Consider the following 26,353-nt stretch of genomic DNA (forward strand, 5'->3'; position numbering starts at 1 on the left):
TGTAACCTTCAGAAGAGGATTACACTAATAGAATTAAATTTGCCAGGATAAAGATTCAAATTTACAGGTCATGAACTGGTAATCTTTACTCATGTGAATAGTCCTACTGAAACCCAACAGGATTGCACGTGTGCAGATAATTTACACTGGTAAAGTTTAGCTGGATCAATTCCCTTATCTTTACTGACAGGACTTAGAATTATCTAACGAAAGAAATAATCCTCTTGTAATGCGTTATTCATGTTTTATTTTTCTATAATATCGGCATCACTATGAATTGTTCCCATTCCTTAGAGGTTCCAGAGAAAAGCTCATAATCTCATTTCTGCTTAGAAATCATCATAGATACAGGTGGTGTTTGGAATGACAGGTGCTTGGAAACTATATTTGACCTTGAATATAGACTTTCGTTTCCTACAGAAATCACTGGAATTTTTGTTTAAACACTGTGTGGAAGATTAGACCTTTTCTGTTCTGCTATACAAATTCTGTGGTTTGCTTTGAAAAAGAAATGAACAAGTATCATCATAATGGAATGAATTAGGTAGATAAATGGAGTTGTCTTCAAAAAAGTTGCTGAAATGCAAGCTGTATGGATGCCAGGGAAACACTATTAACAGCTATTAATGTTCCTAAGAAAGAAAAAATATTGTTATTTATAGGGAAAATACTATTTTAGAAAATACTGTAATATAGGTAACTATCAGCATTACAATAGCAGAGAGAAAGTGAAAATCGTTATTGCCCAGTTCTTCAAAAAAACTAGCTGCCATAAAACTAGACATATGCATTTTCATTTCATTTCACAAGTAGTTTGTTTTCTAGATTTAGCACTGTCAGCAGGATTATCAACATCTACGAAAATGAGGCAATTTTTATGTAGGTGCTTATGAGAAGGAGCTGTTGATGGTTCAACAGCAATAAGGTCAAAAGAAGACTAAAGCAAACAAGGCAACTTGAGAGGAAATAATATATACATATAAAAGCATATTTTTAGAAGAAATAGCTGTGATAATTGTGTGTATGCCAAGGTGCTGAAATGGACTGGTCAAGCCTTGACGACCCATCAGAATTCTTTATAGGTTTATTATTTCTATACCATCTGGTCAGAACTCATTGTGACATCTGGAGATGTGTCTGCTTGCTAAGTTGTGGCTAGCCGACAAAAACAGAGAAGAAATAATTTGGAAGAGTTCTTTATGTGCCAATAGACTCTACATATAAGTAATATGAAATAATTTTTATAAGTTTTTACATTGTTCCTGATGTGAGTGCGACAGTACACTTTAAAAATGTACTTCTAAATGTTTCTCTCATGAAAGTATGTATGATGTTTATTTGTCTTACTGATTTCTCTCTATCCTTCCTTGAGTGCAAGCAATAGATTATTGAGTTCTATTCACAAGTATATGTTTCTACCATAAAGTCAAAATTGAAAATTTAAGAATAAAGATATTATAATATTTTAATAGATACATATTTTAGAACTTGACAATAAAATTGTGAGGTCGGGGTTCTGAAGATCAAAATATAGTCCAGAATGATTTGGTTATGTCTAGAATGTGCACATTCTTATGAATAGAAGCTGTCATCCAGCAGAACAATTTTCATCATGCTGAAATCAACTCCCTTGTGTACATACTGCCAATTTATGTCACACTAGTTAATGCATTTTTGAGGATCGCATAATAGCACTGTCTTCCAACACAGATTATTTTAAATTGATTGATGATTCCATAGCGCACTCTTTCAGCGTATGGCAGATACTGGTGGTTTTTATACATCCTTTTTATTTTTTTAGGAATGGTAAACTTATGGAAGAAAATGAAAAATATATATTGAGAGGAAGCAATACAGAACTAACAATAAGAAATATAAAAAATATCGATGCCGGTCCATACATCTGTAGTGCTAAAAACAAAGCAGGAAATGATAAAAAACAGACATTCCTTCAAGTTTTTGGTAAGTATTGCATAGTGTATTCCACCCTTCCTTTTTATAGGCAAACAGTAGGGAAATGAAGTTATAATTCATGATTTTCAGTGGAACAGTATTCCTTGCAATGTGTCTACTGATGCAGCAAACCACTCTCTCTGTAATTTTACTGCTTAGACTTTCCTTACTGTTGGCTGCTTCAACCTTTGCGTCTGAATTTTCTTTTGAAAAGACTGTCTTCAACATCTGCTACTGTATTGTTCAGATAAAGTACAATGAAGTATTTAAAGTACAGTGAAGTATTAAATTGTTAATTCACTCTGGTTTTCCTCTAAAAGTTGATTGCTTGCAAGAAAAGCAAAGGGAAAAAGAGATGAAACTATTGGAAGGGAAAGAGCAGGTTATTTGGACTTTTAAACTCTGTTTTTTTAGAAATAAGAATAATACCATGCAGAGGTGTTTTGATTTTTGTTTGTTTATGTTTCTTGATTTTATACATTGTTTGTGAAATGGCAAGGAGAGAATGACATGCAGGATTCCAGTTGCAGGGAGAACCTGGATATTCAGCAGCATAGTGGTGCTTCTGCTTTGATCTCAGTGCCTTTTCTGTTTGCATCTTTGACTATCCCTGAGTACTGAACTGCTGTTTTCACAGAACCATCTGCAGTGTCTCCTAGGTCTCTTTCTTGAGTGGTAATAGCTAATTTGGAGCACATGACTGAGTATGTATATTTAGAGCTATTTTTCCTATGTGTTTTACTATTGGATGTAATTCAATTAAATTATAATAATCTGTGTACTGCTGATTTGACCTCAGGGAACTGTATCAAAAAATAAGCCTCTTACCTTATTTGTAATCTCTAAAGCTCAGTGTGATTTCCTTTACAACATTCATCTCTTACTTTAACTCTGAAATTGTGGACCAAAGTTGTTTTATTTTCTCCTACAAAGAACTTCACTTTTTCTCTTGTATCTTTTACACAGGTTAAACTTGCAGTAATATATGCAGTTAACAACATATTCTATTTCTCTTCCCCCTAAATGCATTCATAGAATGGCAGTCTGAAAATGGCAAGGCAGATGGCTAATTATTGTAGCTAAATAGTACACAAACAGCCAATCTGTGTTAAAATGATCTACTAATTTACATTACTCTATTCTTTTCCACTCCCTTAGCTTGTTTGTCTCACCTACCTGTTATCTTTTAATTTTAATTGAAAATACAAATTCCTTGGGGCAGTGACTACTGTTTGTACTACAACAGGGCTCTGGCAGGATTGAAACCTGTAATAAAAGTAATTTAACCATAGAGCAATAATAAAAACATTCAGCATTGAAATTTTTTTAGTACTCTTCTCTTTTTTGAATGGACATGCCCATCTTAGTGCCATCAAACATCTGCATCTGTTTAGTTTCCATGTGTGACCTAGATTTTGTTTCTATTCCACAGTTGTCCATTATCAGTGTTTAAAAAGGTATTTTGTCCTAATATCTTGAATAAGAAAAGATCTGTTTCCCTCACAGAGGATTTCTTACTGTTCATGATTAGGTAATCTCTCTCCATCATCCTGTTATCTCTGTACAGTTCTCTCTGTGTTGTTACCCAATACTACCTAAAAGATCTCATCCATATTAATGCCTAGAACTTGTGCTAAGGTTTTTGATAAAAATTTGTCTGTGCTTAGTTCTTTTGAACTACTTGAAAACACAGGTGTTCTTCCTTGTATTCTTTAAAAGTATTTTTAATATTTGTCTCTGCTTGGTAGCTAACCTTTTATAACTCTTTCATCCATAAATTTTACATGGAATAAATAAAGTCACCACTTGATACTTGTGTGTGTGCAAGTCCCGATTAGGCCAGGAAACATATTTCAGGAATTTATTTCTTAGATGTGTTGATTTCTTCTAGGGCTCTGACTTGTTTACTAAATTCAAAATAGTACCAGTAATTTTCAGAACAGGGTTACAGTTTCGCTATTTGAGTCAAATATTGCCATGCAGGAACACAGTGTAAGAGTCTGATTCCTCATGTTTCATGTTAATCAAGAGATCCTTCTGGGAAGTGCTATATCAGGACTGTCTCAAGCTTTGCATATGTTCTGCTCTCAAGTCTGATGAACCTATTTGGTCAAAGATATGGGTAGAACTCTGTGAATTCACTACATTTTGTACCTTTGTGAAAAAAAATTGTTTGGAAACAACCGATAACAAATTTAGAACCTCAAATTGCTACCCATGTTCTTCCTAAGCTTTAGGCGAATGCTGTAAAGTACACAGTGATGAGCTTAGACTCACTGTTAAAAAAGGTATTCTTCTTATCTTAGACAAATGTGGAAGCAACCAAGGAAGGAATCTGAAAGAAACTTTGTTGATCCTTTTATTTATGAAACAACTTCTGTGCTGAGAAAGTGTTAGAGAACTTAAGACCAACCTTTTCCACTCAAAGAACAAAACTTTCCAACCTATAAATGGTAGTATCACTCCATTAACATTTCAGAATGCATCTCTAGTAATGAGCATGAAGCTCAAGTATAACTCCTTTCCACCACAAACCTTTCATTTCAGCCAGGTAGTTCAATCAGTTTACAGTTTGTAGGCTCATTATATTGCAAGTAGTTCAAAATTTTTGACTGCAGGAACCAGCAAAGACCTGGAGGCTTCCTGGACTGACATGCCAAGACCCAGTATTTCCATTTGTTTCATGTTTGTTAAAGATTATTGCAAGCAAATACCAATTCAGTTTGAGAATGACCTTGTCAATTTAGAGAAAACATTTACAGAACTTTGCAGAACTTAAAAAAAAAAAAACAAAAAAAAAAACTGTTCCAGTATTTCTATCACTACTTATCTTGGCACTCTGAAATAAATATTGTTACTTGCATCTACAGAAAATTATTTTAATATTTTCCAATATCCTAAACGTAGTTAAAAGATAGTCAAACAGTATAAGAACTTCTAGTCAATAGCAAATTATGACTTGTGACCTATAAAAATGAAGCCATTAAATAGTATCCTGTCTTCATTTAAGCTCTCTTCTTCTCCCTAGTAATAACTATCAGCTAGCTATATTCCATGATTAATCAGTGCTTATTCCTTTAAATGTCAGCTGCTCATGTCTAAAATGCCAAGCTAAAACTTTGTGTCTTCTTGTGATCCATTTGAAGAAAGTTTTAAAGAAATTTAGAATATATGCCTCAATTTAAAAGGCAGAGTTTTAACTATATGTTTTAGAACATGCCTCATGTTCTTGAGGAAATCGTATTGCTTGCCATAATGTACGTATAGGGAAGAAAAGATAATATTCTAGCCAAGAGACATGGCTATAGAAATAGAGTACCTGAATTATGCTAGATAAAATATTTTATAGGCATTTGGATGATCCTAAGTGTAAGAGTATAACTGAAGTAATTTTTTTAAAAATTTTAACATGATTATTTGTTATCGTCAAATTCTTTGTATTTATCTAAAACAGCTTCCCCTGCTTTACCACTGAGGAAAGTTACAGCTTTCCTCAGCTGAACTGGTGTCTTGCAGTAATGAGCTATGTGGAATACACTATAGTAGAGCTATAAACCCTTCAACTCAATAATATAAGTCTATTTTGTGGACAGACCTACATTTATTATAATATGTATGCTATGATTTTCTTAAAATCAGCTCCTTAAAAGCAAAACTCAATAAAACTATATGAAAAATACATCATTTTCAATAAATATCATTAATGTTTATAAAGTCAATGTTAAGAGCTGTCAAAATTAGATTTACTTGTGTAAATTTAATTCACTGCTTTTGGGTCTAGACGTATTGAATCACACTCTAGGTACCTGATTACATACTAGTCTTTCCCACAAGATGGATCTCTCATTCGGTGTGTAAAGTGGAAAGATGCAGAGAAAGTTATTAATGGTTATGTATGAGTGAGTAAATAGAGTCAAAACTTGTAATGAAGATATTTGAAAGCTGTCCAAGACCGTAACATTCTATGCATAGTTTTACAACAGATAAGTCCTCTAAACAAGAGTGTTCACATGTAACCATGCATAGTGTTGCATATGTAAAGAACCTGACAAGGTGCAATACAGATTGAGCGCTCTGGTTGCTCTGCACCAATGGTTGTAAAGTGGGATAATTTGAAGAATGCAAACAGATATCTGGATTTTTTAAATTGTATTTTTCCATCAATTTACTCAGTAAAACTTTGTATCGAGGACTTTTCAATTCTTAAGAGTGTTAATCCAAGTACTATATTTTTGCTGTCATAAGACTGCTAAATTCAGTAATGTGTCTAAGACAGGAAGATATTTTTGAAGATTAAAGTCCAAGAATAGTAATAATTCTGTATTTCTCCCAATAATTAATATTAGAAGACAATATCAGGTCACCATAGAATAGTTGAGGATGGAGATCTCTAGAGATCTCTGGAGATCATCTGGTCCAACCTCCCTCTCAGAGCAGGGTCAGCTAGAGCAGGTTGCTCCAGGCCATGCCCAGTTGGATTTCGAATATCTCCAAAGATGAATACTCCACTACTGATCTGGACAACTTATTCCAGTGGTCAACCGCTCTCGCAGTAAAAAAGATTTTTCTTCTGTTTATGTGGAATTTACTGTATTTTGGTTTGTGTCGGTTGTCTCTTATCCTGACACTGGATACAGTTCCTTCTTCTTTACTCCCTCCCATCAGGTATTCATACACATTGATAAGATCTCCCTAAACCTTCTCTATTTGAGGTGAAACAGTCCCAGGTGACACAGCCACTTCTCACACAACAGATGCTCCAGTCCCTTAATCATCTTCATGGCCTTTCACTGGACTGGCTCCAGTACGTCCCTGTCTTTCTTGTACTGGGGAGCCCAGACCTGGACCCAGCACTCCAGATGCGGTCTCAGCAGAGCTAAGGAGAAGGGAAGGATCACCTCCCTCAACCTGCTGGTAGTGCTCTTCCTAATGCAGCCTAGGACGCTGTTGGTCTTCTTTGCCACAAGGGTGTATTACTGACTCATGTACAACTTGTTGTCCACCAGGACCCCCAGGTCTATTTCTGCAAATCTCCTTTCTAGCTAGTCAGCTCCCAGTATATATTGGTGCCTGCGGTTATTCTTCTCCAAGTGCAGAATCATCACAGAAACAATTGAATTTTTCCTTCATTCCTAAAGCATCAGGGAGCAGCAAGGAAGAGTTGCTGCCTGGGGCCAAGGAGCCAAGAGCCAAGCGTAACAGCGTAACTGGGAAGGCAGGGGAAGGGGCCCATCCCAGAGTACCCAAGCAGGGCAGCCTCAGGGATGGCAGCCAGGTTCAGGCAAGACTTCAGATCATCAGACAAGGTTATGGTAACAGGGCCAGGCTAAAGCCAGGCCAGGCAGTCTGTCCACAGGTCAGGATCAGTGAGGCCTGTTGCCAGGCAGGGGAAGGGCTGCAGCAGGGCTGGAGAGTGGCACCACTATGGTGGTGGTGTTGAGGCAGGGACTGACAGCCCTGGACTGGTCTGAAGTGAGGCCCGGGGCCTGGCCAGGGTGGTGGGAGGCCCTGGGGAGGTGGGCAGGGTTGGGGAGGCATAATAATGCCCTCAGGGTCCTGTCATGAAACACTAGTTTCCAAACCTTTGCCAGGGACCATTTTAAGAATTTGAAGGAGTAGGCAGCCAAGTTACAGTACCTTGGAACATTCCTTGGTATGGTTTAACTTACTAGTACAAGTGTAACTCCTCTATCTCCAGTCATATGTGGCTAGCATGAAGTTCAGTTGGAGCTATAACACAACTACTGAGAGATCTGATCAACCACAAAGTTATGTTTTATATGAGTCATTTGAATCTCAGGGTCTGGGAAGAAATGAGCCTAGGAGAGACTAGCTTGCAAGGTCACCTGGAAACCCTGGTGAGGTTCCTTCTCCAGTGGAGTTACAGTGGCAATCCTGGGGCTCCATTGGCACATCCTGCCTGCAAAGTGCCCCGAAAACTCCAAAGCTTCACTTTCTTCAGGCTGCTGACATAGGTAGCTTCTGTCTTACTGCTTTCAGACATACAGAAATTGTTATGCAACTTGTAGCCCAAAAAACTGATCGCTCTTATAGATGGTAATGTTAAACCTTTAATAAATCTTAAGCTAGTAAACATGAATGTGCCTTTTTCAAAAGAGTGCTTTTTTAAAAAATGGATTTTGACATGACAATCTTTGTGCACCGTGAGTAATGTAATTTGTGTTTTTAACAGTACAGCCTCAAATAATACAGCTCAAAAATGAAACCACTTTTGAGAATGGGAAAGCAACCCTTACCTGTGAAGCAGAAGGAGAACCTATCCCAGAGATTACTTGGAAAAGAGCCATTGATGGAGTAACTTTCTCTGAAGGTGACAAGGTAAGCAATGTTTAATGTCTAAAATATCTAAATATGTATTTTCTGACTAATCTTGTTTTCATAAATAGAAAATTAGAGAAAATTTGATGTGCTTCCTTTAGAATTGGAAGGAACTACTGTTTTACAGGGTAATAACAGAAACATATAAGTTCTTAATTTAAAATTAAAAATGAAAAAAAAAGGCAACTGAAATGCTGAAAGGTGATTAACATGATCAGGCCTAAATTTTCAAAAATAATCCCTACTAAGGGTTTCAGTTTCTTCTTGGTTATCATGGCTGTGGTTACAGAGGTACTGCTGGCTTTAGCCCTTCTTGGCTGTCCAGGATTTCTCAAAATGCAGTGGAGCCTGTAGAAATATAAAATAAATATTTGTGAATGCTTTGGAGTTCTTTCTTTCCCACTTCTGTTTTTTTTGTTTGTTTTTTTTTTGTTTTTTACCTCTTTTTTTACATTATTTTGTTCGCACAAATCAGGCAGTCTTTAATTAGAAATGGAGCTCTCCTCAATTTCTTGTTTTGTTACAAATATCAGTTGACTGGGGAAGTAATGCAGTGTGAGAATGAACATAGTCAGTTGTTGTGGGGAAAAGGTGTAAGGAAGAAGGTAATGTTATTTGCAACCAGGTGGATAATAATTTGTTGATACAAAGAGTTTGGTGGGGGGAGGAGCTGAAATAATTTCCTTTTAGTGGTGCACAAGTATTTTCTTCTTAATTTCCTTGCAGAAACTACAGAATTTCTCTGCTTTAGTTAAAGTGTGAGATAGCATCTTTATGGCTGGCTAAACCAGAATTTTGAGTCCGGATAATCAAACAGCTAAATCATAGACAATTTTCTTAGAGTTATTTGCATATTCATAGCTGTTACTTAAAAAACTAATTGACAAAACTAAACAGTGATCATGCCAGTCAGGAAATTAAATACACAGTGAGTCACTGCATTTATAGGGAATTACTGTACATTAAGGAAATACATATGTCTGTTTTTTATTGTTCTGAAAGAGCAAATGTCTTGTCTGGTCTAGTATCCCACTCAACCTTTCCTGTAGTTGAGACAGTTTATGTGAGACTCTGTCTTTAACATTTGCCTGCACTGTAGTTTCCATTTCAGAGTGACATAACCGTATTTATGTCATATTTTTTCCAGTAGTTTAACAAAAACAAAAGCAATCTCTCTCTTCTTTAAATATTTCAAGCCGAAAGTGATCTTTTTGACCCACAGAGACTAAACTTGGTTCAGAGGTTACAAGTGTAGCCTTTCACTTATGTTTCAAACGTTCCTAAAATAACTTACTGTATCAGAAAATACAAACGAAATCAAATTGCGGAAATAAGCTGAAAACCATTTATGCAGTTGAAATCTGATATTTATCTAGTGCCGGTATAGCACAGTGTTATATTTTTAATTCAATCTGCAGATGGTTAAACTCTCTAGACTTGTCACTGTCACCCATGTAGCATCCACAGTGGTGCATCTGAATGGAGGCTCAACTGAAAAATATTGAAGACCAATGTAAAAATTATATTCGTTTGCTACTAGTGTGTTGATACACGTGCACATGGAATGTAAGAAGAATGTGAATCAATAGAGTTACTTAGTTTCCTTTCTTTCTTGCCAATGAAGTACCTTTATGTATTGTTCATGAGAGAGTTTTTACTGAATACTGATTAAATGTTCTGAAATACTATATGTGTTCCTGAACTGTAAAAATATGCTACACTTGCTCCATGGTCCCCAAACACTCTAGAGTGCCAAAGCCTTGACTCTTGCTTTCCTACCAGATTTGGTGAATAGGGAAGAAAAGTGACCGTGATTAAAATGTTGAGGAATTACTGAGTAATATAGCAATGTTCTGCACATAGACAGAGAAGATGATGAATTGAGGAAGGCTGGGTTTTTCTGTAATGTATTCTTACACTGAAATGATTACATATATATGATAACTTTTGAAGTAATGTCCAATCACCCAATGTACTTGCATAAATATAAAAATTATCATCTACGTTCAGTGAAATCATTTTTGGAATTTTTTACTAGTTTTAACACATTTTTGGCATAGCTTGCACTTAATTCAATGTTTTTGTTGAATTACACATATCTTTAGGGACAATATTGGTTTTTCCCATAAACAATAGAAAAATTACCCATAATATTAACGTGATAATAACTAAAAACACAGAAAATGTTGTCATTTTTAATTATAATTTTATTAATTTAGTATATAGCTCCTCAATCATGTTATTCCTGTTTTAGTAAAATGCAAGTTCATTTATAGATAAAACTGGCTATCTGGGTGACAAATTATTCTTCTGGTACATGGCAGTTATTTCTGTTTCTTCATTTACATTTAAAACTGATCTTAAGGGAGAAGAAAACATTCAATGTAATTTTTTTTTTTTTATAACTAAACGTAGATTTTTAAAAGCATGAAGTTTAAAGATATTTAGCCTCTCTAATTTCAATTCTACATAATCAACCTCAAATCCTTACAGATTTGTCAGTTATGTAAAAAAAGTTACAGGATCTTCTGTCTGAAGTATTTGACAGTTCCATAAACTTGAAATCTTGCATAAAGAATTTTAAGAGAAAAATAGTAATGATATATGTTGTTCCCAATAAAATGACAAAGACAAAATTTATTTGATCCCAGAGGATACAGACAGCATATTATGTAACAAATGAGTTATATTACAGCTCTCACTTCCCTTTCTACCTTTTCCAAAATGTAATGGATTTGAAGACTTTAATAGTGCATAACTTCAGGAATTCTTTGTTTTACTTCAGGAATTCTTTGGTTCTCTGAATGTCCTACTTGAACTGAATTAAATATCAGTCCGTGATATCTAGTTCCTTGTGATTGATCAACTATTACTTTTTCCTACACGGAACACAGATTTACTTCAGTACTGGCTAATATGACTATCATCCCTTCTGGAAATCTTCAATAACATTTATTACTAAGTCATAACTTTCTCCTGGTTGATAAAGAATTGTGTTAGTTTATTTGAATGAAACTATGATTGAGATTAGCAGACTGTCTTTGTGGAACTGCAGGCTGCTATTATCTGTCATTAAAAAAATGCATCAAAAAAACCCCAAAGAAATACTGTCTATAATCTGCTAATTGTAAAACAGGTTCGTTTCTTTTACTTTGTAACAGCTTAGAGGTGAAAATTAGTAAGATTGTAGCTAGCTGCTCTGGAGTTGTGGTCCTTCTAAATCTTGACGTTAATTGGCTTACCTTGACTCAGATAGATGTGACTGGTCAACACACAGTCTTTCCAGTGATAGCTGAATGTCATGATCTGTGGTGAATAAGGATACTTGCAGGCCTGTTTGATTTCTTCTTCCTTAACTACTAATGGTGGGCCCTTTACAGATTTACAGACACTTGCCATAATAACTGTGGAAAAGAAATTTAAGTCCTTATTGAGCTTCCAGTCATTCACCTTGCAGTCTTTGACATTCCTCTGTTTTCTAGTTACATCCTTAAATGTGTCTGTGTAGGTGACAGATGTAATATATCAAGGTATGAAAGAAGAGCAAGAAATTATGTGGACTCACTTGTATATTTCTAGTAAATCCCAGAACACTGTAAAGTTCCAAGAGTCTGGGAGAAAAAAATGAAAGTGGCAGTAGTAGTTGAAATGATAACTAAAGTGATTTGTTCTCAAGCAAAATAATAGGAAAGCTGAAATAGATTCAGTTAATTCTTTTTCAGTATTGTAATTAATAGTGATGAGTTCATCTTTTCAGATGGACTCAGTATACATAAAAAATCCCAAAAGTTTTACTAGCAAAATTAACTGAGTCAATCTAATAAACTTTTTAAGGCATTAGAGTTATGTATGGAAATTCCAGCTAGAAATATGGGTGCGTATACCACTCTCAACAGTTGTGAGGCATGAAGCATGAATTGTGGTTCCTTTGTATATGCTTGCCATCTTAATAGTTAATATGTTTCAGAACTGATACAGAAGAATTACTCCATGCATGTTTCATGGTGATAGCCCCAATCAGACCAGAAACTCAGCTTCTGGACATCTGGAAAAAAATTATCAGACACTCATATTTGGTGAATATCTAAGTTTTGAATAATAGTTCTGTGTGAAAGTAGGAAGTATATCCAGGGAAATTCAGTTTTTTAACAATGCTGCATTTTGATTACAGCTCAGGTTTAATAAAGATTTAGGCATGTACAATTTTGGCATTCCAGTGCCTATGCATTACGCAGTCTAAAAGAGGAATTCAGAATCCATAATTCTACAGCCTATTACAGTGAGAAGGGAGAATTATGTGTCTCACAGATGTCATTCAGAAGCCATGTACACTGCACAAAAGTAGCCGGTAGCCAGATACCAAATGGAAGAGTGTATGCCTTACTTTTTGCTCAAGCTTAGATGCTAGTGTCAGATTCTAGGCTGATACTTAATGCACTGAATGTCCTGACCACATAGTCCTTTGGGGGATAGCTGTCTAAGAAACGTCCTCCCAAGGAACTGAGTATGGTTGTGAGCAAATAATAGCCTTGTTACAAGAGCGAAGAAGACGTGAATTTGAGGTCATTCTCAGCCTTCATGAATTCGAAATGATGTTTTCTTTTAAATGTGAGTTCTTATAACCAGGACATAGGCTTCTCTGGGTTTTGAAATGATTGTGTCCAAAGGAATGGAAAATGAGCCAAAGTAACAGATCAAAGAAATAACCCTACTGGGCTTTTAAGAAGGATAATGTTAATGAGTAAGAGGTCTATAATTATATTTAAAGAAAATATAACTTTGATAAAGGCCTTTAATATATCAGATACATGTATCTGAAAGTTAAAGCCAAATTAGTTCAAACCAGAAACGAAGAACCATTTTCATCTTTCCTTTTGTCAGTCAGCCTTTGAAACCGCATGTGTGGTCTCTTCTTCATTGAGAATTTGAAATAAAGAGGTATTTCCCTCTCCTTTATCTAACTGTACTGAAGGGTCATGAAAGTTTCACACCTCAGGTTTTCCAGGAGGTCACATTGCATGACCTCTGTGATCTTTTTTGATAACTCATAAATATATGAGAGTGGATGAGCCTGAGTAACTGAGCGATTATGTGTGACAGAAGGTGTTGGGCTCACCCTTAAAGATTTGCCTGCATTGAAGTGAAGATTTACTCCAAGAGTGGATCTTCATCTGATACTGCATTGTTAAGTTAAAGCTCTCTGTGTGGTATATCTTCTCTGCCTCTTCATTTCTAACCCACGGGCTCTCCAGTACTGCGCAGCCCCTCATTAACATGCCAACCTGGCCATGGCCCTTTCAGCTGCGATTGCAGATGGCATGTTCCAAAGACCTCTGTGCGTCCAGCAGCCATGGCCATTTTCCCAGTAAAAAGAGGCAGAGGAGGAGTTGCTTTTTGTAGAACAGAAGGAAGGATGGTGAATGGATTTGATGTAATAGCTTAGAAAATGGATTTTGGGCATGCACACACACATCTGTGTACCTCCCTGAACAGACCATATCCTGATTTTGTGATACAAAAATGTCATTGATTTCAGTGCATACTGTAGAGACATGTGGGCATTTCCTAGTATCTAATTCTAGCAGAACTGTGAAAGCTGACCAAGATTGTTTGCAATTCTTTTCAATGCCTGTTTTGGAATAAAAATAACAATAACATATGGAACTATATTTGAGACAGTAGCTCCACTATGTGTAGAGTGTGTGCGAAGAGACAATCTTTACCGTGAAAAATTTACAGTCTAAACATATGAAAGGAATAAAGGAAGTTAAATGGATGCAGAGAGGTCATGGTCTAGGATCCCATACTCAGTTTTGATATTGCCTCATATATGCTGTAACTGATTAAAAAAAGGGGGTGGGGGATTTTGAAACTTAGTTTCAAAACTAACTAAGAGTTAGTTAGTTAATTAGTAAGGGAGTTAGATTTAAGATAAATTAAATAATACTGTATTTTATATAGCTTTGATAGACATTCACCACATGTTTTTGAAATACCTTACTCTATTTTAGTTATATCCACAGGTGAAAAGACCTTAAATTTTTAACATTATAACATTATAGTAATGACTATTTAGATATCTCAATTTTTGCTTCAATCCATGTACCATTGCAATCAAAATCTGGGTAATCATAATCTTGCCCCTGTGTAATTTCCTGTGACAAAGATGGGGGAAGGGGAGTGGTATAGTGGCAGGGTAGTCAGTAAAACACCGCTCAAGTCAGGATGCCTCCAGCGGGTGCGTACAGCCAGGGGAGACAGCATGGAACCTGGCTGTGGAGGATCCTCTTGCACCTCTCCTGGGAAGCTTGCATGCTTGTCTGGCTCTCTGAAATGCCTGTATACCAATGCACGCAGCATGGGGAATAAACAGGAAGAGTTAGAGATCTGTGTGCAGTCGCAGGGCCATGATCTCATTGCGGTTACAGAGACATGGTGGGATAGTTCACATGACTGGGATGCTGTCATGGATGGCTATGTGCTTTTTAGGAAAGACAGGCCAGGAAGGCGAGGTGGTGGAGTTGCTCTTTATGTGAGGGAGCAACTAGAATGTGTGGAGCTCTGCCTCGGGGTGGATGAACAGCGAGGTGAGAGCCTACGGGTAAGGATTAAAGGGCAGGCTAACATGGGTGACACCGTGGTGGGGGTTTACTAGAGGCCACCTGACCAGGAGGAAGTCATCGATGAGGCCTTCTACAGACAGCTGGAAGTAGCCTCACGATCACAGGCCCTGGTTCTCCTGGGGGACTTCAACCACCCTGACAGCAGCTGGGAAGACAGCACAGCTAGGCACAAAGAGTCAAAGAGGTTCCTGCAGAGCACTGGTGATAATTTCTTGACCCAGGTGGTGGAGACACTAACGAGGAGAGGTGCAATGCTAGACCTTGTACTAACGAACAAAGAAGGTCTAGTTGGAGAGGTGAAGGTTGGGGGCAGCCTTGGCTGCAGTGACGATGAGATGATGGAGTTCAGGATCCTACGAGGAGGGAGCAGGGCAATGAGTAGGATTGCAACCCTGGACTTCAGGAGAGCTACCTTTGGCCTCTTCAGGGACCTACTTAGGGGAAACTCATGGGGTAGGGCCCGAGAAGGAAGAGGGGTCCAAGAGAGCTGGTTAATATTCAAGCATCACCTCCTCCAGGCTCAAGAAGGGTGCATCCCTCTGAGTAAGAAGTCGAGCAAAGTGGGCAGGAGACCTGCCTGGATGAGCAAGGGACTCCTGGCAAAACTCCAACAGAAGAAGGAAGTGTACAGAATGTGGCAAAGGGGACAGGCCACTTGGGAGGAATACAGGGACGTTGTCAGAGTGTGCAGGGATGTGACAAGGAAGGCTAAGGCCCAGTTGGAATTAAATCTGGCAAGGGATGTCAAGGACACCGAGAAGGCGTTCTTCAAATACATCAGTAGCAAAAGGAAGACTCGGGAAAACGTGTGTCCGCTGCTGAATGGGGCGGGTGCCCTGGTGACAAAGGATACAGAGAAGGCAGAGTTATTGACTGCTGCCTTTGCTTCAGTCTTCACTGCTGAGGCCAGTCCTCAGGAATTCCAGACCCTGGGGACAAGAGAGGAAGCCTGCAGAAAGGAAGGAAGACTCTCCCTTGGTGGAGGAGGATCGGGTTAGAGATCTTTTGTGCAAACTTGACATCCATAAATCCATGGGCCCCGATGAGATGCACCCACGAGTGCTGAGGGAGCTGGCAGATGTTATGACTAGGCCACTCTCCATCCTCTTGGCAAGGTCCTGGCAGTCAGGAGAGGTGCCTGAGGACTGGAAGAAAGCCAGTGTCACCCCAGTCTTCAGAAAGGGCAAAGAAGGAGGAGCCAGGGAACTACTACAGGCCTGTCAGCCTCACCTCCATCCCTGGAAAGGGGATGGAACAGCTCCTCCTGGAGGTCCTCACTAAGCATGTGGAGGGCAAGAAGGGGATCAGGAGGAGTCAGCATGGATTCACCCAAGGGAAATCACGCTTGACCAATCTGGTAGCCTTCTATGGTGGAATGACTGGCTGAGTAGATGAGGGGAGAGCAGTGGATGTTGTCTACCTGGACTTCAGCAAGGCTTTGGACACTGCCTCCCATCACATCCTCCTAGGCAAGCTCAGGAAGTGTGGGTTGGATGAGTGGAGAGTGTGGTGGATGGAGAAGTGGCTGGATGGCCGAGCTCAGAGGGTTGTGGTGAATGGCGCAGAATCAAGTTGGAGGCCTGTGGCTAGTGGTGTCCCCCAGGGGTCAGTCCTGGGTCCAGTCTTGTTCAATGTAGTCATCGATGACCTGGAGGAAGGCACAGAGTGCACCCTCAGCAAGTCTGCTGATGATACTAAACTGGGGGGAGAGGCTAACACACCAGAAGGCTGTGCTGCCATTCAGGGGGACCTGGACAGGCTGGAGAGCTGGGTGGAGAGGAACCTCCTGAAGTTCAACAAAGGCAAGTGCAAGGTCCTGCACCTAGGGAGGAATAACCCCATGCCCCAGGACAGGCTGGGGGCTGACCTGCTGGAAAGCAGCTCTGCAGAGAAGGCCCTGGGAGTGCTGGTGGACAACAAGTTAAGCATGACGCAGCAATGATGTGCCCTTGTGGCCAAGAAGGCCAATGGGATCCTGGGCTGCATGAGGCAGAGTGTTGCCAGCAGGTGGAGGGAGGTGATCCTGCCCCTCTCCTCAGCCCTGGCGAGGCCTCCCCTGGAGTACTGTGTCCACTTCTGGGCTCCCCAGGACAAGAGAGACATGGCACTCCTGGAGAGAGTCCAGCGGAGGGCTACAAAGATGATGAGGGTACTGGAGCATCTCTCCTATGAGGAAAGACTGCAAGAGCTGGGCCTGTTCAGCCTGGAGAAGAGAAGACTGAGAGGCGATCTCATCAACGTGTATAAGTATCTGAAGGGGGAGTGTCAAGAGGATGACACTCCGTGGTGCCCAGCAACAGGACAAGAGGCAATGGGCAGAAACTGAACCACAGGAAGTTCCATCTGAACCTGAGAAAAAACTTCTTGGCTGTGGGGGGTGACAGAGCACTGGCACAGGTTGCCCAGAGAGGTGGTGGAGTCTCCTTCGCTGGAGATATTCAAAGCCCGTCTGGATGTGATCCTGGGCAATATGCTCTAGAGGACCCTGCTTGAGCAGGGAGGTTGGACTAGATGATCTCCAGAGGTCCCTTCCAACCTAAACCATTCTGTGAGTCTGTGACATTGTTTTTAAATATTGCAGAGTCTAGACGACCAATTAAATTATTTTCCAAGTTTAAATTCTCTTTATAGTAGCATGTGAATGACAACTGTTTGGAGCTTGTAGAATTTTTCACAGTGGTTGTGAACAGGTAGTAGGCAAAGGATTTGGGAAATTGTTTTGTCATGCTTTTTTGAAAGGTTGGCTGTGTGTTTTTTTCCCCAAGCCTATTAACTCCACTTCAGCTGTCACAAATGATAATAAAAAGAGTCTGAAAAAATTTTGGATCCCTGTATATGGTTTTGCTACAGTTTAAAAAAAAAGCAGTGTTATAGTAAATGCCAGTGAATTGTGTTTCCTTTCTTCTGAGATAATAATGAGAGCTGCGTTATATTTTTGCTCATCAAGGATGAGCTCTTTATCTGAATGGTGAATCACCAAAGAAAGGAGGAGCTTGAATGTATCTAGGGTATTTTTATTGATTCTAGGATATTTTCTTCTGTTTCTGAGCTATACTAACCTCAGGAACTTTTCTCCTTTGAATAGTTGGAAAATGTAAGGGGCAAGTCTCCTTGCCTTACTGAATGAAATAGTTATAACTTATTTCACCTGTGTATTGTCTGAACAGCTTCTACATACAATGTCATAGAATATTTTTGCCATTATAATTTTAGTTCATGCCTGCAGGCTAAAATAATTTATGTAGCTGCTGCAGTTAGCTCTCACTGTGACTGACTATGCAACTGAAGCAGTCTACAGACAATTCAATCAGGCGTCACAGGCTGGGTAGACAGCTGGGCATTGGTTGGGCAGCTGAGATGCAGCAACAGCTGATGGCCACTACTCCAGCCATCCTGCATACACCGATATAAGTAGAGCAGCTTTGATTCTAGGCGCTTTTTCAAATGAGGCATGATGGGCTTTCCATGTTAAGGATATGAAATTGAAAAGCAAGAATATTTTAATTGCAGGGAAAGGGTAAATAAATGGACACAAGAGTGAGGAGGAAGCATGGGATTGACCTTAAGTGTTAGGTAATCAGTGCTTTTGGGAGTGTACTGACTTATACCCTATGACGTATGCAAAGTGTGAAGCACATATTAGCTCTGAATAGTATACTCTCAACAGTTATCTAATGCATAGAAATCTGCTGATGTTTTGGATTTCCTTTGTCTGCTCCATTGCATATTCAACTGCACTTGCATAGTGTTGGGACCTACCATTCAGTTAACTACAAGGAGCTAGAAACAGAGTGTATAGGTTTTAATAGGAAGATTGATTATATGTATATGAATATGATTATATGTAGTTAGAGGGCTGAGGAAATAAAACACAGGAGTTTGTTAAGTTGGAAGAGGATAGGAGAAGATGGAGGACCTGGATGGGCTGAGGAAGCATTACAGTAGGAAAGCTGCAACCCGGTGTTGATATTTCAAAGTCTTTAAGTGGCTCAACCACTTATCTGAATTCCATACCCCCTTTTAGGTTACAGTATCCTTCCTGGTTTTTAAATAGGCCTAAATGAAACCAGAACTGAAGCCAGAAATTATTTTGATGCACCATAGCATCTTCCACAATGCAGGCTTAATTAGTGGGTTTATTGGTAGCTCAATACTAACTCTAAGCGTCATGGTCAGAAGGCCCTTTGGATTTGTGCCTCTGTTGGGAGACAGATTAAATGTTCTGTTCCCAAGAATGGATCCAAATGGCTGTACATACATCCATATGTACATGTTGTATGGATGATAGGTTTGGTGTTACGCTAGCCCGGAATTCTCCCATTTCTGTAGATTTTTCCTCTCATTGAAACTTTAAAATCACTTTGCGGTAGAGCAGAATGAAGTCAGCAAAGACAAAGTTGTGGCTTTTTGTATTCTTCAGAGATGACAAAAAGCCAAGTAAATGTAAATGTTAATACCTCTCTTATATTAAAAGCTTAAAGATAGGGAAGTGAGGTTTTTATTTAGGAATATGGCTAATTTAATCACTTGTTTGACAAGGCATATAAGCATAAATAAATGTGGAGTTTTTATTCTGTATATGGATAATCCTATTTCTACCTAATTCATATTTCAAACTTAGAAATTGTTTCGCATTTAATCCATCTGCTAATGTACTAGCTATGCACAAAGTAGATATTTTTTGAGTACTTTCTATAGGTTGTGATGTTGTATTTATTGGCTGAAATAAAGCCATACAAGTTTGCAAATGAAATTTCTTTCCCTTCCAATATTAGCTTTTTCCATTTAGTCATCAGTGATGATATTCCATTTGTTATACTAATGAAGATTGAAATTATCAGGCAACTTTTATAGACCCACTTTTTCTATTGCATCAGTACTACTTGGACTTGAATATTCATTCGTTCTTTCCACTACACAAAAGATTGTTTCTTGAGTTTCTGCCTAAATATCAGTTGTATTATCTGCTAACTGTTTAATAATGTATTCTAATAGCTTTTATTTGTTTGATAATACAGTGATCTGTTGATATGTCAAGTAGTAGAGCCACACTTCATAGACGGGGGTCATTTGGTAGTGTCATTTGGTAGAATGCATTCTTCAGAGACTTCTGAAATATTTAATCTCTTAGGTAACATGGAAGCTCATAGGAAACAGGAAATAAACACTATAGTACAATCATCAGTAGAACGCTGCCAAAATGGATTTTACTCTATTAAAATCTGTCAGCAGTTTTTCTGACCTGAAAGGTAGCTTGAACACCCTTGTATATTAGGAAGAAATGAAAGGACTGGTATTTAGAACTTAGACAAAAGGGAGATCAAAGCAAGGGGCCTGGATTCTAGTTTTCTATCTATTGTTTCTTTTGTTTAAGAAATTATCTAAACTTTATGTGCATTAGTAAGTCTTACCAAATTATTAATGTCCGCAGTGTGCTTCTACAAAGCATATTTTCCTATCACATTTTCACACTACCGTTTTTCTGTTCATCGTTCATACACTATTTTCCTGTTAGTATCAATTCCCAGATTTGAAACACAGTCAAGTTAGATGTTCACACTCCATGTCAGTTGTGAGGCTGTGTAACTTAGCCTAAAGTGGAGTGCGAGAATCTCATTCCCCTGCACTGGGGCAAGTGAAGACTGCTTTTACAGTCCCTTACTGACAGCTTCAGAAATTCATCTGACAATATTTGTTAGGATTGCCTGCCTCAACCTTTTGTCTGAGCTCTGAATCATGGTCAGAATAACAACTCCCATCTATGCATGGCCTCAATCTGTGTGGATAAAATTTCTAAATGCTGCAATAATATAAATAATGATGTCAGCAACAATATATTTTTTGTCTTTAATTCCTATAACCTTCTACCTGTACATATGAAGTTGTGACATTTATGCCAAAAGTAAAGGTATTACTAGCATGTGGTAATTTTTAGCTTACTGCAAGCTGACCTTCTAACATGGTTTAATATATCTTGTAGGTAGCTGATATTGTGCTAAAGTCCTGAGGGGAAGTGTGTATAACACTTGGTAAAAATAGCTTGAATTAAGAATTAACATAGTACTTTACTTTATAAATGTTCATCTTATTAGCATAATATAAAAAAGTGGATAATTAATGTAGAAGTTCACATTAAAAATACAGTTTTGTGACTGTTTAGACTTTAAGATTTAATAAATACTGTTTTAGCAGTATATTTGAGAAACCTCATTTGGATTTAAGATATGTTGATAGATACCTATTTTTAGATTAGAAAAAGTGAAAATGGGTACAGAAGCTACAGGGACTTCCTTTAGAACTTTTAAATGTAACAAAAGCAAGACTGAAGTAGCTTTTGTATCAATTAGAAAAAAGTATTTACAGTATGAAACACGCCATGTTATTTACAACTACAGTTGTCAATGCTGGCTTATGTTCCCTTATCAGAGATTCAAAGTAAGAGAATTACTATAGTTTTGGTCTTACTGAAACTCTACTCAGAAAAAAGTATTACTGTCTCACTCAGAAGCAATACTATAGGTATTTAACGTGAAGTCTTCTAAGTTTTGCTAAGAATTCCCTAAGTCATAGGTCAACTTGTTTAGCAAAAATGCTGTAGTTAAAAAATCTTTACAAATTCTGTATGAAAATGTACTGATTGTATATACTGATTATATAGATGAGTCTTTTTGTCATGATTCTCTTTAGCATCATATTTGTTAAAATGAAATTATGTGCTTATAAAACATTATAGACTAGTTATTCACCATGCAGAAAATGCCAAAATATTAGATAACATGAATTTTCTTGCTCTTGATATACCCTGAACAAATTTTTGGCATTTTTTTTGGTAACTTTGTTCCTTAGATTAGACTTTGGCAACTGGTAGCTGTCCAAATAAGGAGAAAGAACTCTTTCCCCCACTGATAGGCCACCAAGAGCCCCTGCTCCTGCAGCCCTTTGCTGCCCATAGCCTCCTCTGAAACCAGTGCTCCACCCTCCCAGATCCCTTCCTTCACTTAAAGTACTTGAGTAAACCCCTCCATATACTCTAACTTTCTCTCTCTGCTTGTTCACCCGGGGAACTGGCTACCATCTTCCAAGCCTCTCGCTCCCTGCACCGAACAATTTGCCCGCACAGCTGAGAATCCTAGAGCTTTCACTTAGAATAAATTTATGGACATGGTCTCTCCAGTTTATGCTTTGTTACTGGTCTGTTTCTTGAGCAATGTACTATACATAAGTTTTCATAATTTGATTCACTAATACATACCCTTTGAGCTTCCTGCCTTGTGCAGTTGAGTAGGAAATGCTGTAAGCTGACTGAAAATGAGCTGTAGATTTGTGCTGGCATTTCGTTTCTCAAAGTGATATTTTCCCTAACAGACTGACATATTAATTTTTTGTACTGCCATGTTGAAATCTCTGCTTTCCAGCTTGTTTCAAACTCTAGCAGCAGCATGATTGTTCCATAATAGATTTCACCCAATTTGACTGACATATTTAGCGTAATCTTTTATTTATAACTGTAAATGTGAATACATTTGGAAATTTAAATAGAGAACCCTGCTCAGTTGGATGATACTGAATAAAATTACTTGAAAACAAATATTACCATGCCCTTTGATATCCATCCAGTTTAGGTTATCATCTTCCCTGTTTTGCTTGCTACTACAATGATTTCCTTTGCTTTCTTCAGTTGCAAAAAAAACCCCTACAGTCTTCTCTGACTGTATAAGCAAAGTCTCCTTGGTCTTTGAGGCTTGGCATTTGGATATGTCCTGCTGCAAGCAAGTCCCTTGTTCTTCCTCACTCAAGTTTTGCAATTCCTGGCTTTCTGTGCTTTTCCTTCCTCTAAATGAGCCTCACTGTTTGAATATCCCCCTGCAGGACTTCACCTAATTCTAGTTTCCAGATAGACTTCTTATCTGCTGTCCAGGCATGGGCATTTTAACAAAATATACAGCGCTTTTACGGAAAACTAGAAGGGAATCCTGAGTTGAATACAACTTCTGAACAAACTCATGAGAGAAACTTGAATCCTGATGCTTTTTGTTTCACAGGAAAGCACATGCTGTGATGCTCTGTATGGGCCATTCTATGCTGTATATAACTGCCTGTCTTCACTGCACTAGTTGTTCCTATAACTAAAGCCAAACTGAGAGTTATGATTTGAACCTGAGTCATATGAAGATGAAATAAATAGATATATAAATGCATTTAATTCAATTTGAAGTCCTTGGACTGCATGTAATTTTAAAGATTCTTTTATATTCTTGCAAAATAGTTTGTCAGTCTGATAACAGTTGTTTTAATTTCTTTAGTGTCTGTATTTTAAGGTGTATCTTCAAGAGCAGAATGGAATGGTTTAAGCTAACTTATTTTGAGGCTGGAAACAGTGTGCAGATTTTAACTGTATTTCAAGAGAGCAGAGGTCATACCTGTGTTCACTTCAGACAGTCGGTCAAAGATCCCTGTACATTTATTGACTAGATATCATTAATATGGTTTCCAGCACAGGAGCCATGCCTCGTTCTGAAGGCACTCTTAACTTGCAGTTAGAAGAGACTGAGGTTCCAGGGTATTAATGTTTTACGGAACCTTTTCGGACCATCGTATTAAAATCTTGTGGGCAAAAGAGAAACACAACCCATGTGCAGATCCAAGAATTTATTATTAGTCCAATTAATGTTTTATCAGTTCAAGCAAAATAAAGCAAGGAATTATTCTTAGTCTAGTTACAATAATACAAACATTCAATCCAAATTATTTCATATAGAAAATTTTAATTAATGTAACAGTTAAAATTGTTATGCAAAAGCTTCCTGATTTTCCTCTCACTTTTTTTTCTAGTGTATAGTCCCCCTTACAGTGCTCCCCTGAGGCATGAAGTTGACAATGCTAATTTTCCTCAGTAATAATGGAGAGAGGGGATTACAGTTCATCAGCATCCTAAATTCTTCTCCAGAAGAATTATAATATCAATGGCTTAGCCCTCACCCCATTAAAAATAAACAAATAAATAGATAACCCAAACCATCCTTCCTTCCCTGGCTGGATCTTGTTATTTTTATCTATTTTGTGACGCCATCACTTCACATGCTTTTTCTTCATTGGTTTCCAGGTACAGTTTGACTGTTTTCACCTGTTAGTTATGAGTTCCAGTTACATAACAGCTTCTGCCTGCCCCAATTAACATAAAGAGCTAAAGTTTGTTAGTCCTTTACCATACATGGTACTCATAGAGCTAAGCAGAAACAAGTTAGAGGGGTTGCCTAGTGACTAGGCATTTACTATCATAAAACAAACTAAAATTACGCTTGGCCAGGAGAAGTCCTGACAAATCCTGAGACCCTGCACTGCTGCATCTGCACAGAGCCTTTTACTAGCGATGGCAGCAAAATCACACCTATTGGGCACGTCCCAGCCTGAGAGCCTACTGCTTGATGTTTCCTTGTTGATTCACAGTTCTGTAACTCATGAGGTGAGCACACCCTGCATAGGCAGGTCCATGCAGTGCAGTGGCATAGTTACACTGTGCTGGTTATTTTTAGACCTGAGGGAATACACCAGGTTTGAGTTGACCTGAATAGAAACAGGACCAGGTCAAAGCTCCTAGTCAGAATAACCATCCTTGCTCCTACTAGTATCATATATACTTAATAATGACAATTCCTGTTCGGAAGCGCAGAGATTGAGTAATCACCAAAGAATAATTCTGGCAAGCCACCATTGTATTTTGAGTCTGAACAGAGCTAATTCCATATTGATACATGCTGAGTGTCCTATGCTTGTGCTAAGTCTTACTTTGTTCACCCTTTGCAGTAGGACCTTGCAACTCTAATTTGCGCTCAAGTTAAAAACATTTCTCAACAATTTTAAAGATTTACAAATCTGGGATATAATCACATAGATTTCATTCTCATTTATCCAAATAATCATGTTAAGATAAGGTTTCATTATCTAGAGTAAGAGGTAATTGTATAGTAAAACTGTTGTTTTTAGTGACTGTACTAAGTAAGGTCTGTACTGAAGAAGGCTCTTGTATTTTAATGGTGTTATCCCTGAGAATTTTGCTATCTGAATCCATCTTGAGTCACCTATCTTAATGGTATCCTAACTGTCTTAGGATAGATAGAGATCATCAAAATTTTCGAAAATAAGACCTTTAAATATGATATTGTTTATTAATGAATCAGAATTTCTAATTACAAAGAACATATGTAATTATCATAGATGTAATATTTCTATTATAAACACTTGTTACTATTGTTTTCATTCTTTATCACCAGCGTGAAGACATAGTTATGCAATTTGATGCTAATATTTTTGCCATTAACAATCATCAACCATTTCCTTCTTGTAATTTGCATCTTTAGCAGAAGTAATCTTGAATGGCTGATCATCATATCTTCTCTGTTTGTTATTTCTCTTTCATACTCTTGTGCATACAAGCCAACCAAGGACAGAAGTTAAGTTTTATGTTTCATTTTTTTAGTAAGTGTTTTTTTTTTGTATATTGGATATCCTGTGTCATCTCATTACTTACCAACTTCAGTTTGAAAGAGAGACCAGCATGAAGTGTGAGTTCATAATTTTTTAAAGCTATTTGAAGCTTTCAAGAATACTTTTTTCCTGAGATTATACATGCTGTTAACAAGCTGCATAGAACCTGCTACTCTTTCCAATCTGAATTCTTTAAAAGTAGCTACTATGTCTGCAGATGGAAACAAAATCAAAACAACGATATCTTTTCTTCGAGATTACTATTTTTTGCTTCCATTTTGTTACACTATAGACCCACAAACAATGGGTTCCTCTTAGTAGTTTCTTCTGCGTGGAATAATAAATTCCCAGCAAATTCAGGAATTTACGGCATGCTGAAATATAGATTAAATGAGCAGCAGTTTTAAAAGAATCACAAGGTCTCCTATAAAAATCACTGAGGTTCAAGACACTACTGTAACATTATTCTGATTCACTGGACATTAAGGCATAGACATGTAGCAATACTCTGCAATTTTCTGCTGTCTCCAACAGGTGCATGGATAGAATACATTTACCTGAAGAGAATGGGAAATATTGTGAATATACCATCCATAATCCAGAAGGGAGCTTCCATCAGCTTCTACACGATGGTGGCTGTTGTGAATAACAGCCCTTTCTCATCATCACAGGTAGATTTTCAGACTAGGAATTGTTGGTCACTCATATTTAATAGACTTCTGGAATTTTATCATCATTTAGTACCACCATGTCAGGTTGCAAAAGTTCTCATCTTTCATGCTGCTTCAAGGAACAGTTTCATGAGCAATTATTATCTGCTTAAATCAGACGTGTAAAAACCTTCAGCCTGAAGTATGTGCCTTGAAGTTTTGCTCTCCTGTGGATATCAATACAACTGCCCATGAAATCAGAAAGTTTCATAACAAAAACTATGGTTCATAAAATTTCAAAGA

At 37.9% G+C, this 26,353-nt stretch overlaps 1 protein-coding gene across 2 annotated transcripts in view; it reads left to right on the forward strand.

Moving 5' to 3' along the window:
• The window catches only part of NCAM2 (neural cell adhesion molecule 2), a 321,807-nt gene that overhangs the window by 186,024 nt on the left and 109,430 nt on the right, over window positions 1-26,353 (forward strand). For both annotated transcript variants that reach the window (XM_068911269.1, XM_068911278.1), the window contains exons 7-8: window positions 1,802-1,962; window positions 8,147-8,292. In XM_068911269.1, coding sequence (XP_068767370.1) covers window positions 1,802-1,962; window positions 8,147-8,292 — 307 coding nt within the window. The remainder of the gene's footprint in view (window positions 1-1,801; window positions 1,963-8,146; window positions 8,293-26,353) is intronic.

The sequence above is a fragment of the Struthio camelus genome, chromosome 1 (genome assembly GCF_040807025.1).
Source record: "Struthio camelus isolate bStrCam1 chromosome 1, bStrCam1.hap1, whole genome shotgun sequence".
NCBI lineage: Eukaryota > Metazoa > Chordata > Aves > Struthioniformes > Struthionidae > Struthio > Struthio camelus.